This window comes from Maylandia zebra, linkage group LG17, assembly GCF_041146795.1.
Source record: "Maylandia zebra isolate NMK-2024a linkage group LG17, Mzebra_GT3a, whole genome shotgun sequence".
Taxonomy (NCBI): Eukaryota; Metazoa; Chordata; class Actinopteri; order Cichliformes; family Cichlidae; genus Maylandia; species Maylandia zebra.
In genome coordinates, this window is record NC_135183.1 from 9,333,671 (window position 1) to 9,349,087 (window position 15,417).

Genomic DNA, 15,417 nt, shown 5'->3' on the forward strand with positions numbered 1-15,417 from the left:
TGTTTCCCCCCCTTTTTGTCCCTTTTAGTGAAGTTGAATGCCAACACACAGAAGGCAGACGGGCTCATCTCAGCACAAATAAGCGCTTTTTTGTTTGGGATGTTGTCGCTACATCTGTCCGGACAAAGACCCTACTCCACGTCACTTCCACTGCGAGTGCTGCTGTTGTTGTTAGGGCTTTGTAGTGTGTGTAAGAGAGAGCGAGAGAGAGAGAGGGCGAAGTAAGGCCTTACCGGGGGACGCGAGGAGGGGGAGAAATAAAGGTGAGGAATATTTTAAGATAAAGTGTGTTTGCACAAAAGGCGCAGCTCATTCAGTGAGCCCGAACGAGCGTGTCAGCCAAATAAAGTGTGTGTGAGTGTGTGAGAGACAGAGGGGGGGCGGGGGGGGGGGGGGGGGGGGGGGGGGGGGGTAGAGAGAGAGAGAGAGAGAGAGAGAGAGAGGAAAGAGCGGCCTCCACCTGCTTCACCTCAGGCCGAAGCAGGCCGAGATTACCGTGTAGGGAAACACATGCCGCAGAGTGCGAAACTATCAGGCTTTAGAGTCTCTGGGAGGAAAAAAAAAGTTTTTGTTGCGGGGAGGGGTCTGTGCTGGAAGTGTTAGTTTCACTTGTTTTAGTTCTTTCTCTCTCCCCCCCCCCCCCCCCCCCCCCCGCGCTCAAACTGTATTTGAGGTGCCCAGAGCCTCTGTGCTGCGTGACACCAGTGCCGCCTAGTGGAGAACACGGGACCTACACGCGACTGCAAAACTTGAGGGGAGTAGAGGATGAGTTAGAAGTTCAGTTCAACGCCAAGGAAATGCTTAAAAAAGAAGAGTCTAAAAACCTCAGTATTTTTTTTTTATCACAAAAACCGCCCTTAGACAAAAAAATATATACTGAATATATTGTAATAAAAAAGCTCCGAAAAACCCGAGTCACCTGTCACAGATCTCCTGGCCTGGATCGCTAAGCCAGAGAGTCACGATAATTAAAGAGAGATGAAGTCCACACACCTGAAAAAATTCCGTTTCAACCAGATGAAATCCCAACTGAAAGTCAACATATCGGGCCTTATTATGACGATTTTCTGTTGTTTTTGTTTTTAATCATTTGATAATAAATAGAGGAGCGGATCCCCCACGCACCCACCCCTTCCCTCGTGCACTCATTATGCCGGCCCCCGGCAACCTTACATAAGATTCATCTTGTGCTTAAAAGGCTGCGAGAGGCGACACATGCAGCTCGGTCCATTCTAATGCAAGGTTGAAATGGGCCGCTCGGCTGCTATCTGCATCTGAGTGTGTTCCCCCTACCTCTAATCTGCTTATGATAATAAAGGAACAGCGGGGCTCTGCGGTTCTCTGAAAGCAGGCCCCAGCCAGTCGGGAATGGCCCCATGCATCCGCAATCATCCTGAATTTGTTTAACAAAAAAAAAAAAAAAAAGAAGAAGAAGAAGAAGAAGGAAAAAAAGGGAGAAACCAGTGGGGCGGCCCCCTCGGACCACTTGTAAGCCCCCATGGTATATTCACCAGGTTTGGGGTGAAAAACTGCAAACACGCAGCGGGCTGTGAAGCTAAAAATGCTGTTTATGTGGTTGCACCAATTTAGGTGACGTAATCTCTGCAAGAGTATTTTTTAAAAACAAGTATGGGTGGAAAATGATTCAAGTATCTCCTGTCAGAATCCTTCTACAGAGGATCTCAATGATCAGAGTTTACCGGTGACAATTTTCAAATGCAACACATGGCAAAATCTATGAAGGGATTTACTCCCGTTACAGTGAAACAAAATAAAAACCACATTTGTTGTTTCAGGTGAAATAAACTTCTTTTTTTTGTTTTTGCTTTTTGTTTTTTGCCACAAGGGCTAAAGAAGCAAACAAGAAATAATCTAAGCAGAATCTTCACCATAATTAATAACGCGAATAATACAAAATACATGAAGAGATTGTTTTACACACACACACACACACACACACACACACACACACACACACACACACACATATATATATATATATATATATATATATATATATATATATATATATATATATATATATATATATATAAAATCAAGCAGGTTAAATATTTAAACACGATTTGCTGTTGATTTTTTAAATGACAGAACTAAAAATGTCAAAGTGAATTAAATAAATTCGATTATATGGTCAAGCTTCTAAAGTTTAAAGACATTGCAAAACTGAACTGATGTCATTAAACATAAAAGACATCGAGGAATTATGAAAAAAAGAAGATACAATGTAAGAAAATGTGAAATGTAAGTAAAATGTAAACGTGGATTTACTGTAAATTTATGGCGGTCCGAATACAGTAAGCACAGAGGCGCGTAAATTAAGCCTGTAAGTAACAACAATAAGCCGGGGTTGGTTTGGAACACAGCTCAGAGCAAATACTATGATACTCGTGAGTTTTTAAAATAAAAAATTAGAATGTGTTTTTATATTTTTATCAAGCTAAATCAATTTAAATAATTTTTAAATGTAAATGATTTTTGAGCTACACGAAAACCAAACCGGCCGACAACAACACAGACAGTCAGTCAAGCTCATGATTCCAGGCAGTGTCATTCCACAACACTGTTTTATACACACACACACTGACACACACACGCACACGCACACACCAACACGCACAGGGCTTCTCCACTCCGCCGCACTCCAACTTACTGCCAGTTTGGGAGTTGTCTTCCTCTCGTCTTGATTGGCAGAAATTAAACAAGTTGCCATGTCGCTCAGCCTCCTTCGTCTCTATCTCTCCCACCGCTGATGGAGCCTCAGCCTGTCCGGGGCAGAGCTCCAGTCGCCGGCACCCAGCCCGCACTTTCCGTTCGTATCCCCCCCGACCCGAGCCACCAACCACCAACACCTGGTAGTCCGTGCGCTTTCGGTGCGCGATTGTCGGCGTGCAGATCCCGGCGTGCAGCCCCGTCGTCTGTCTGGAGCTCTCCGCTGTCTCCTCTCCGCTAGCCCTGCAACAAGAAAAAGCCGTTTATGGCGACACACAATGTGAAAAGGGGGCCGATTTAAAAAGGAGAAGAATGCAAGCAAGAACAACAAAAGTCAGTTATAGCAAAGTCTGTGCCTCTCCTCTCCTATCTTCCACCCCCTAGCTTAGCCCACATAATGAGCAGGAAAAAGCTTTATATTTTGTTCACTGGGTATTCACAGATAATTTGAAGCCATTGTTTCTGCCACAGATGGTTCTTTTTAATACAATAACGGTGCTCTTTGTGAATAGCGAGCCCACAATAAAAATCTAAAGCGTCCTCCTGAATAACCATTTTGTTCTCTCTTGTATAGGCCGAACAAAAGCGCCAGTGAGGTAATGGCCTGCCTTATTGAAAGCCTCAGAATGGGGATTTGATAAAGATTTTTTTTCGCTCCTTTTTTCCTTCTTCTTCTTCTTTTTTTTTCTTTTTGCAAAGTACACGGCAATGTCAAAGAGAAACTGACACGGGATAAAAAGGAGGGGGGAAAAGGCTGGAAAAAGTGCTTGCAGTTGCAGATTGCAAAGATATTATTATTATTATTATTATTATTATTATTATTATTATTATTATTATTATTATTATTATTATTATTATTATGATAACTGGATTATAACTGGCAGAAGTCAGATGTGATTGCAGAGCTGCAGCAGAGCAGGTCAGGTGCATGTTCCTTTTTTTTTTCTTTTTTCTTTTTTTTTTTTTACAATGGAGCTTAAATCCAGAATACATTAGCTTCCAGAGGTCTGCTGTGGATTTTGCACAGGGTGTGTCAACTTCTGGACTCCACACAATTAAGTGTCCAGGGTGCAAAATAGCAGCAAACCCTTCTCACTTCTCACTACACAATCACAGAGCAAAGATAAATAAATAATAATAATATTGCATGACCTTAAAGTGCTTATAACTATAACTGGGAAATGTCATAAATGCATGGGTGTTAATGGGAAAAGGGGCGGGGGTGACTCATGTAACATGGTAATGTTGAGATGCTTGCCTATAGGCCTATAGGATGGTTCTTGCAGAAGTGTGCAAGACCCCCTGCACACACACCCACCCACACACACACACACACACACACACACACACACACACACACACACACACACACACACACACACACACACACACACACAGTCTTGATGTAATTCGTAATTAACTCATGGCTAATCAATAAAGCGTTTAACACAACGCACAATGGACACACAGGGGATGATCCCCAAGCCAAACATATTGGATGTCACTGATCGTTACAAGGTGAGGACACCCTGTCTGTCACACAGGGTTGGAGGGTGAGGGTGGGGGCAGCTGGAGAAGATTGCAAAGGAGAGGAGAGGGGGCATGAATGGCAGGATGGAGAGAAGGGCAGAGAGGGGATGAGGGGTATAGAGGGATGAAAAGGTGAGAAGGAGATGCAAGGAGAGAATCACATTTCAAACTCACCGAATCAGCCCCCCAACACACACACACACACACACACACACACACACACACACACACACACACACACACACACACACACACACACACACACACACACATATATGATATGTACTTATCAATGACATCAGTGAATAATGGATTAAGAAGAAGGCTTCACTCATGCCTCCTGACAAAGTTCATTCATTCATCAGTTCATAAGATGAGAAAAATGCTATTAAGGCTGATAATAACAAACAAGATGAGAGCATTTGGAAAGTTTGGTGTCATCAGCACAAGCTTTTCTCAGTCTGCTGGTATTCTTTCACTGTGAAGCAGGACTGTTTTGCTACAAGCACCATCTTCTTCAAATGCCTTAATTTCAAAAGCAAGAGCTCAAACTTTTTTCCTTTTTTTACATTTGTATGAACTAAATGAGTTTCTCTCCAAAGTAGAAACGCAATGTGTGCACACAGTTAGTGTGCTTGTTGAATCTACGATCAGCTGTGACAGGAAGTGGGTGGGGGTGGGGGTTTGTTTAACAACAGGTTCTGCATGAACTCATTTGTATTCTTATTTTAAAGAAATAAATACCTAGTTACTTTCATTTTGTGTGTCTTTTATTTGAAAACAATAACCCAGTAGCATTTTTATGCCCTCGTAAAATCACTTGCACACAGGCTAAGCGATTCTCTAGAACTTTGCTTGAAAAGACAGAAACTCAAGCATCAGAAAATCTGAAATGCACCTAGTGTGCATGCACCGCAAACACTGTCTGCGCGTCACTGAGCTCGTAACACAATTACATCTGCATTTAGGTATAAAAAGAGGTGGAGTTTTACTCAAAAGGTGTAAAAGAAAAACCAAACACAAAGTGATGACCAATAGGAGCAAAGGCCTAAAAGGCATCCAGAGAGAGAGAGGAAAAAAGAAGAGAAAAGCACAAGAGCAAGATTTAAAGAGGAAAACATGGCGGAGAGAAAGCGAGAGGGGATCAGCGCTCTCAGTGTGAATAAGCTTAGCTGCAACGAAGCACAACTCTCTGGCTTTATCTGATCAGTCTGTGCCATGTAGTCTAAATCACAGCCATACCACTCATATTAGAAGAGCCGGAGCACTTTTAATTATAAACCCATCCACAGGGGCCGGAGAATATGATAGCATGTTTGAAAAACTGGAACCAGAGAGAGCGAGAGACAGAGAGAGCGGGAGAGTTCACTGGCACCATGAGAGCTTTTTAGAACGACCAGCATCATCACTGAATACTAATGCATTTTACCTTGAGGCTGACCATTAACATACACAAAGCAAACGGCCACACACAGACACATATTTATGCTCTCAAAGACATTCAATCAGATGCATATTACACATACATGCCTGCATTTCAATATGCATGAGCGCGTATGTGGTGCTGTTTTGTTTGTGTGTGTTTTGTTGGGTTTTTTTCCAGCTCGGCCTAATGGGAGAACCACGGTGCTGCCCCCAACCCCCAGCCCCTCATGTGTCTGCATAACATGTGTGTGTTTGTGTCTGTGTGATGCAGACACACTGACACAGTAATCAGTGAAAAGGGAAGGCCCTGGATGAAGGAGACGTGGCCAACCAGCTGTCAATCACGCTACAAACACAAACATTACAGCACAAATACCCATTCATTAGCACCAATAAACTCGTCCTTGAGAAGAAATAGTAACATCGCTGGAAGGCTTTTTTTTTCTCCTTTTTTTTTTTGAGGATCATGGGTCACTGCGCAATGTTTTCAGGACTACCTAAACTACGTTCAGTATTACGAGTTCAAGTCTTTTTTTTTCTCAGTTTAAGCCATTCTCCTTCCTGCCTCTCATCATCGAGTATCATGCCATGATACTTATAACCTCAAAAGGTATCAGCAAGGCAATTTACGCCACATTCAAAGGCAAATCTAAGCCTCCTTTGCTATAAATCTCTTTATATGATGATGCCATTTTAACACTTTCATGTTTACCTGAAATTGACCGAAAGAAAGCACAAGAAGTTGAAAGTAGAATTTGACGGGGCTCGACAGATTGAACCAACTTCAGCAAAAGAGCTGTCGGCTGTGGCGACATCACCAGACACGAAGAAGCATGCCAAAAATAGCAAAATCCTCAATTTTACTAAACAAACAGTTAAAAACATTGAAATTGTTACATTTTGTGAAATCAGCAAGGCACGTAAAAAGAGACGAGTTAGAAACAACATCTCTCTCGTTACTAAAAAAGGCGCTCCCACACTTGTTTATTAACGATGTCACAAAGCCTCACGTTACAGTTGGGTCTCTTAAAAGAACCACACTCATCTATTGCACAGCATTTTGAGTGACAAATCCACCTCTGTGGTGCCAGAGAACAGAAGGTGATTGAAGGTTTCTGCAGCAGACTCTGCAGAGTAACCGGCCTGTGGCTGTCCCGCTCCTCCGCATGATGTAATGCCCAGCTTTGATGTTGCTTTCAAGTTTGAGAGTGGACAGACAACTTTTCAAAAAAGAAATAAAAAAAAAAAAGAAGAATAAGAAGAAGAGGTCTGAAAATGCTAGAGTGGACATAAATTTCCATATGCGGACAGCATTTTAAAAGTTATCTGCCACAATGTGGACATGGTCGGACTTTGAGAAGCGCAGGGCACGAAGCTGTGGAGTTTGAGGATTAAAGCTTTGAAGATACTAAAATGCTGACCGCCAGAAGAAGGGAGGTGGCTGGTCAGTCCTGCAGCTGTTTGTTCAGGAGGCAGGCAGGAACACATACGGACACAGCTGTCAGATATTTGCTGAGCAACACAATATAGTGGCATCTCATTAATGAAGAATGCAACACAAACTGTTTAAACACAGAAGCACAAAGAGCGTCCTTTTGTAGGCCACCACGCTCTTTAGCTATAGTTCATGTTACAGGACTGTGTCAGCATTAATGCAGTCTCAGTGGAAGCTCGTTTCCCCCACTGAAAGGAAAAAAAGGCTTCCATAACAAAAAATTTTGAGTTAATAAGTCAAAAATGTGAAAAAAACAGCTTTTCAGGTAGTGGGTTGAAATTTTGAGTTAGCTAGCAGCCAATCAGGAAGGTCTGTGAAGGACATCATTTCCTTGTTACCTGGATGGCGATGGTGTTAAAATGCCTTCTGTAGCTGCATAAAAGGTTTAGAGTCAGTGAGTTCATGTCAAAGTACTGGACAGCTAATATCTTCGAGGTAGCAAGGAAATGACTTCTTAACACTAAATCGTCGTTTCTAAGACGATGTATTCTAGATATTTAGTAATTAACTGACTCTTCCTCTTAAACCACCATGAAAGACAGTTTGCACTCACAGTTTTGAATGAAATATCTTTCAGCCAATTTTAATAAATGTAACACAATTATATCTATTCTAAGAATAATAATAACTTTGGAGAGTCACAGACTTTTTAAAAATCTATAATTCTCTGCTAATTAACAAATACCTTCATTTGAGATTTTTTCTTTAACAGGGTGCATACAGGTAAACATTCTAACATAAATAAAAGCATTGCAACAGATGTCAAACAAGATAACCAAAACACTAGTTAGATTCTTAAAGTCATGATCTAGCAGTGCAAACCAATGACTTTATGTTAAATCTCTGGTTGTTTGGAGCTAATTAAAAATGCAACAAAACTATTAGAATAAGTTACGCACTCTAACATATTACCATACCAGTGTTAGCATTAACACTAATCACTGCTGTGCAGGCTGAGCTTAGCCTCAAGTTTGTACAGCTGTAAACTCCCGAAACGTTGCTGTTTATTCATTCTGATCATGTTTTGTTTCTCTACAGTCACAGACTATCCTATATGATTATCACTGTTCTGAACAAAACCACCAAGCTCATTTTTCGCCTCCCACTGGCTCTTTCACTGATGTAGAAAACGCTGGAAATGTTGTTCCAGCTATGGCCAAGAAGCTAATCCAGAAAATGGAGGTGATAATGACAGAGTGCATGACATGACATGACAATGATTCTGCAATAACTATGCACTGAAAAACAATCATCTATGCTATATTACAATACTTCACTGAAGAAATTACAAACACCCCTAAGAAGGCAAAACATAGAAATGGTTTCATTATACGAGGGAAACACTCACAAAAACCTGAATTATAATACCTGTTGGAGAATTCTTACATAGCAAAGACGATATTCAAAAGTCAACTTTCAGTTAAAAAAGTTTCTTAAACCTTGTTTTGTATTTTAAGTCACAAATTCTAAACTGTACAGATGGGTGAGTCTATATAGTTTCCATGCCCTAGTTACTGGCATTATTAGAGTTCATTTAGATGACGCTTAACTACCCAATCCACTCTTTAAGTCTGACATCATTAAGTCAACATCCAAACTCCGCTTCTGGTCCCAAAGTCAAACAAACACTGCGGCATCACGGTGAGTTATAAACTGTCTAAAATGAAATCTTTAATAAAATGATATGTTTTAGTTTGACGTTAGCAGGGAGTTAGCTCGCTACTTTCCATCTAAAGATGATATTCCATGTTCTGACTGAAGGATTTCTGAAAAATTAAAATGTACACCTCTGATATCACTTTCGACATAAATGCAGATAGAAAACTAAACAGCAGTGACGTTTGTGGGGTTACTGAAGTTGGACTAGCTGGTATATAATGATGTGCTACGTCGTTGCTAGCGCCACAGCTAGGGTTAGCATAATGTAAACACATTAGCACAGTGAAGCTGGAGGATGAACACTAATGTTTTTTCCACCCACATGAGGGTTTCCGATGGTTAGGGACAAATGCAATTGCATGGTAGGATGCTGTAAACGGACTGAACTTCAATCGGGAGAACAACTGAGATAATCTATTTACAATGCAAGGTTAGTCATTAATATACTGCTGCATGGGCTGGGCTGTAGTTACACCGTAAAGTTTTAAAAACTGAGCTTTAAAACATGCTGTCGATGAATAGTGTAATAAAAACCGATAGAGACCGACAGTGATCACTGACTTTTTGTGCAGATTAAATAGAACAAGATACAAAAGCATTAAAACATGTTAAAAACAGAACCTTAATAAAAACAGTGTAATTTGGACCCAGGGTTCTTACATCATCACTTAACAAGTGGATAACTGCTCAAATGAGCCTAGGATTACCCAAGCTGGTGACTAAGTTGTGAGTTTTGCCTCTAAAAGGACTTTGGTGTGAGCTATCATTACTATCCATTTTAATAATGTGCCAGTCCAGTTTTTTTAGCTTTCTTCCCACTGTCCACCATTTCCCCTTTATAAGTTTCTTTCCTGTTCTTCAACACAAGTTAAGGCTCAATCACACCAATGCAAAAATAAGACTACCACATTCTTGTAAAAAAAAAAAGTTGGCTGCATTTAATTTTGTTGTTCCCTGACACCGACTGAAACAGTGGCCAACATGTCTCCCAGGGGTTGAGGGTGTTGCATGCTCAACCTCTGGGTGACCACTTTTGTTTGCAAGGAGATTGTACAGGTCGCCATGTAGTGAGGGAACCTGTCTCCAAACAATCGTGGTTACACTTGGAGTGATGGCAATCACTCTCAGACAGAATGACAAAGCTTTGCAAATATTTGCTGTCTAAAAGCAGACAGATTTTCATCATGTTGCAATCCGTCTGCACCAAGGAGCACGATATATAATGCATATATATATATATATATATATAGATAGATAGATAGATAGATAGATAGATAGATAGATAGATAGATAGATAGATAGATAGATAGAGATATTTATAACATTTATTTATAACAGTGATCAAAGTCAAGTTGATCAAGTATGTCAAACAGCAAAATGAGATAAAGATAATCTAAGATTTCTTTGTGTTCTTTTTAATTGCTGTGGTTCGTCTTTTCCTGAATTAAAGAAGCATCTGTGTGCAGGGGATGGCCTGACCTGACAAAAACCAACACCACTCTGAATTTAGAACAAGCTATCTGTGGATTACATCTCTACATACCGAGATCAGCATGACATAAAAACTCCAATTAAACGAGCAGTTAAATGTCACTGTGTAGGAATGACAAACCCAAACAGGGTTAGATTTCAGATTAAACATGACATTTGCCTGGCTGCACAAGTGAATGCTGTCACCACTACAAATTATCTGGATGATGATTAAAATGGCATTTTAGCTCATTTAGTGTTTATGGATAGTTTTCATAATGTTTTTATTGCTAACTTGCACAACTTAAAGGCTTCATCATGTTAAACAAACCACAACAGCTGGTTACAAATGCTCAAATGTCATTTGAATTACAGGACTACATGACCGATATCATAAATTAGAAGCATCAAATTCAAATGCCTGAGGAAAAGTGAAGTAAGATATTCAGTTACTGGCATCATATTAAAATTATGATTTTATAATAACCAACTAGTTTGCTTGATTGACAGCTAATAATGATCACACCCAGCCAAAATTGGCGTTTGCAAAAATTGATGCGTGTCAGGAAATGCAGCTGATCTGATATGTCAGGGCGTCTGGTGGGACTGCAGTTCACCATTAAGCTAAAAGATAATCTAACCCAAACATCAGTCACGGATCAAGCCAGAGGAAGGACACTTTACTTTGAAATAACTTGAGCTGATTGACGATTATTAGTGATCAAGTCAGATTAGCAGTCAGAGTGAAAGGACAACTCCCATGGTTTGAGTTGCAGTTAAAAATGTACTTCAGCATGCTGAAAGGAGCTGAAAATAAAATCATAGGAATCTGCTTTAGGGCCATCTGCCTCATGGAGAGCCAGAGGATTGAAGTTAACAGAAAATCCAGTCACACTAAAGCAGGTACAATACATACTGATATAAGCTCTAATATCAGTCAATGTAAATTCAGTGCATATATGTCAACGACACCACTCTTAAACAAACACTGAGATTATGTCTTGTGCATTACAAAACCCAACAAGGGGAAAGAGATGAATCCTGGTCTGTCTCCATGTGTCAAAATGTCCATGACATCTTCATGCTAAAATGCTAAAGGTGTAGGTTGCACCAGCCAACCAAAAGTGGAGCCACATCTCAAATGACTATTGCAATCTGAAGTTTATTAAAGCTTCATTAAAAGTAGGCAAAAAATACACACTGTGTGTTATTAGGCTCAGGCAAAGGAGGGAAGTAAGGCCGATAACAGCAGGGACCTCACATGGTGAGTGTGTGACAAATACAGTTAAGCACTCTCTTATACTGGGAAGTGTAAAAGGTGCTATAAGACCACTCACCATTATTGAAATTTACCTGTGCTCTTGGTTTAAATCTGATTTATGATTGCTTTTGGGAACAGACCGGAAATACACCTGACTTCCCGTGTATTGGCTTAACTTCAAACGTCTCATATTGACATTCCCTCACCTGTACAAATCAACATGAGTGCATGGCAAGAACACCAGTCAAGGGAACTAAGAAAATAAGCTCTCCACACTTTGCATGCACAATGGGCTCCAGTTCAAACTCCAACAATTTCTTGGCCTCTTTTGTACACTGAAATATTCACAGACGCAAAATACAGATTTGTCTGTAATATCGCACACATACACACACACACACACACAAACTGCAGCTATATTACAGATGTATACATATAAGATGCTTCACGCTCACTCCATCATACACTCATCTCTCTCCTCTCTCCACTCTCATCTCACTCCCAGCCACCGCTGGTTTTGTTTACAGGCCAATTTGAATGAGAATGAATCTCTCTAATCCACGCCGGCTGCTGCGAGGCCCTGGCCCTTTGTTTGGGATTACTGCAGCTTAGCGCTAGCTAACAATGAGGAGATGAGCAGCTCACCTCATCTCTGCTAATGAAGTGTGGAGAGTCATTTAGCCGGTAGCTAGCTGCTACCGAGCCAGGATGATACCTTCACACGTGCCTGCACGCACACACACTCACGCAGATACATATACGCATTTGTATTTCTACACATGTGAGGACACTAACTGTTGACACTTTGCTTTTGTTCCTCGGTCACACGCTGAGCCTCTCGATCTCAAGTGTTGACCTTAAATACTGTGAAGTATTTAGAAAGTGCGACAAAGGACATGACTACAACTTCTCTGACAATTTCCATGCATAGCCTCGATCATATGTATATGTTCAAGGCTATATGAAGCTTTCATTGTTCTAACCTAAGATGTCTGTTTTTGCACTGTTGCGACAACAATTGTTTGCGGTTTGCCAATTTTAATATTAGTTCAGTAAAATATGCTGAATCTCTTTAAAGATTTTGGGCCTGTTTTGTACCCTATTCTATGTTTGCAATATGAACCTAAAATTCTATTTCTATTTATGGGTTCTACCTTTGTTTCATGCTTTCACAATATATTTGCAAGATAAGTTTGAGAATTTTCAAACCATATTAAATAAAATTTAACAGCAAAGAAATGTGCTTTATGTCAGCTCAAAATGAACAGTGAACGTTGTTCAAACACAGTCCAAATGTGCTGATTTAAACAATATGGCATCACTTCAAGTTTGTGGCCACACGGCTTTCAATTCCAGGCATAATTATTATTTTCAAGGCCCTGCATCTTCCCCTTTCCATAGACTAACCTCCTGAAATATACTGGGCATGGCTGCATGGCAGAAAATCAGATGCAAGAATGGCATACCAATTTTCAAAATAAGAGACTCTAATCCACACTTTAATTTAGAAACTCTCCCAGTGTGCCTTGGAAGGATGCAACAAGGCACAGACACCCATAATACTTGCTGTATAGTTACGCATTAAATCTCTCCAATATCCCCCAGACAATAACTGCAAACTGCATGTCACAGCAACACAGACCTCAACAACTGCCACTAATGGCTTGATTTTAATATGCAGCGTAAACTCAGTATATTGGTTAGCACTCTGTAAAAACTGAATGTTTTAGGCTTTAATTGCACTTGGCATGCTCATTATGCCAATATAGTGGATAGCATTTTGACAGTGCAGATCGTGCACAAACGTGGGCCACACTTCTAATCTTTGAGTTCAAGTGTTTTTATTCTCATCATCATTGGTGTGTAACAATAAGCACCTAGCCATGCAGTTCACCGTTACAAGCATTTGTAAAAGAATGATTAGGAACCTGCTGACTGCACAACTGCACGATATTTCATATTTTCACAGCTCTGACAATACATGTACAGCCACTCTGAAGTCTTCTTTCTATCCTATGTTTCATTCAAAGTAATTATTATTTAATATTTACTGCAGCTCTACAGATGAAGCTTAATGAGCAGGCCAGCTAGCAACATGTTCTTCGTCATTCTCATCTTCAGGGTGATGAAAGATTTTAGGGGATGGTTTAAATTTATGGTGGAAATGAACTAAAGACATTGAATTTAAGACAACTGAATACTTTCATGCCTTATATTCCTTTTTAACTAATGCCGTCTCTCGCTGTTGTCTGATAAGCTTTCTAATTCATGTACATATTACATGCTATAACTTGCTATCTTCAACTTATCTTATACCTTGTTTTCAGTCTGACTGTACATTGACACATTTGGAAATCTAACTGAAGCATTCCCTTAAAAAACAAACAAACACACAGTAACTGCTGTAAAACATGCAAAACACACACATTTATGCTCACGCTTACTGACTGGTATTTGTGTGTGTGGTGAGGGGTAAGCCATGGTCACCAGGGTAGAGAGGCGTCAAGGCAACAGGAGAATCAGGAAGATTTAAGCCTGGCACAAACACACAGAGATAGCAGCGGTCCACACTGAGAGCATGTTGGCGTGTCTTCTGACAAAGTGACTGAGCCTGGCATCTGATTAGCAGAGAGAGAGAGAGGTGAGGAGAGAGACAGAGACTGAGTGGAGAGGAGAGTTTTGATGTTTATCCAGGTTTGTGGATGAGCATGGCAGGATCAGAGCTCTGTGATTGACTTGGATGGTGAGCGAGGGAATGGCCCGATGTTGGTCACATACCAGGACATTCCCCTGGCCTTTACTTACACACTGGTATATGTGACACGTATGGGTACACACTCAAACACACGCACACACAAACACATGCAAGGTTAAACAAAGGTTAATGAAGGGAAGAGGAAGAACATGCGTGGTAATGTTTATTTAATTTGCTCTCTTCTGATGACATTTAGCACTCTTGATCACAATAATCACTCTGTTGTCGTCTACATAGTGCACACTTGAAGCTATCTTGTTCAAAAGTGTTTGCTCTTGGGTTTATTTTCTTGATTTATTCATTGATGGATTTGGCGAATAAAAAGTTTAAAATGTGTGTGTGTTTGTGTGTGTATGTGTGTGAAGGGGAAGAAGCAGATTGTCCTCAATTGTCCTATACAAAACGCAGCAGCCAGACTACTAACTCGCTCTAGCAAGCGAGCTCACATCACTCCTATTTTATGTTCTTTACATTGGCTCCCAATAGATTTTAGAATTTGTTTTAAAATTATTGTTTTAACGTACAGAGCACTAAATGGCCAAGCCCCAGATTATTTATCCAAGCTTCTCACAAAATACACTACTGCTCGCCGTCTCCGGCTTAAACAAGTTTTCTATTGACTAATGCTTTTTACATTTTTATATTTTTAATTTACATTTAAACTCTATATTGTGTATACTGTGCATTTTGCTATTTATCGTACTGTTTATTTTAATCTCTGTGTGCAGCGCTTTGTGACTACCTGTCTATGAAAAGCGCTTAATAAATAAACTTTACTTACTTACTCAAACAAAAAGAAACATCAACAGATGACAATAAGAAGTCCTAAATCCACCCGTGTTGAAAGGACATGAAAAGACATCTAATTCTCTCTCTCACTCTCGTTCTGTATTTTTGCACAAAATAATTTCTGTTCATCTACCAATCAGTTAATCAGCTTATCACTGCGGCTCTAATTTGCAAATGACAAAAAGGGAAAACACGGAATAATCTGGTATTAAATATAGAAACACAAAAGAAACAAAAACACAATGTGGTACTTCTTCGCCACCTATCAGGTGTGAGACACGGCAGTCAGTGCTCACAGGGAGG

The 15,417-nt window shown here is 40.3% G+C and overlaps 1 protein-coding gene across 11 annotated transcripts in view; it reads right to left on the reverse strand.

Moving 5' to 3' along the window:
• The window catches only part of LOC143413176 (uncharacterized), a 185,566-nt gene that overhangs the window by 50,937 nt on the left and 119,212 nt on the right, over positions 1–15,417 (reverse strand). For all 11 annotated transcript variants that reach the window (XR_013093791.1, XR_013093792.1, XM_076875836.1 and 8 more), the window contains one exon: positions 2,672–2,973. Coding sequence is in view for 9 of the 11 variants with exons in the window: in XM_076875836.1 (XP_076731951.1) it covers positions 2,672–2,973 (302 nt within the window). In the remaining 2 variants the exon portion in view is untranslated. The remainder of the gene's footprint in view (positions 1–2,671; positions 2,974–15,417) is intronic.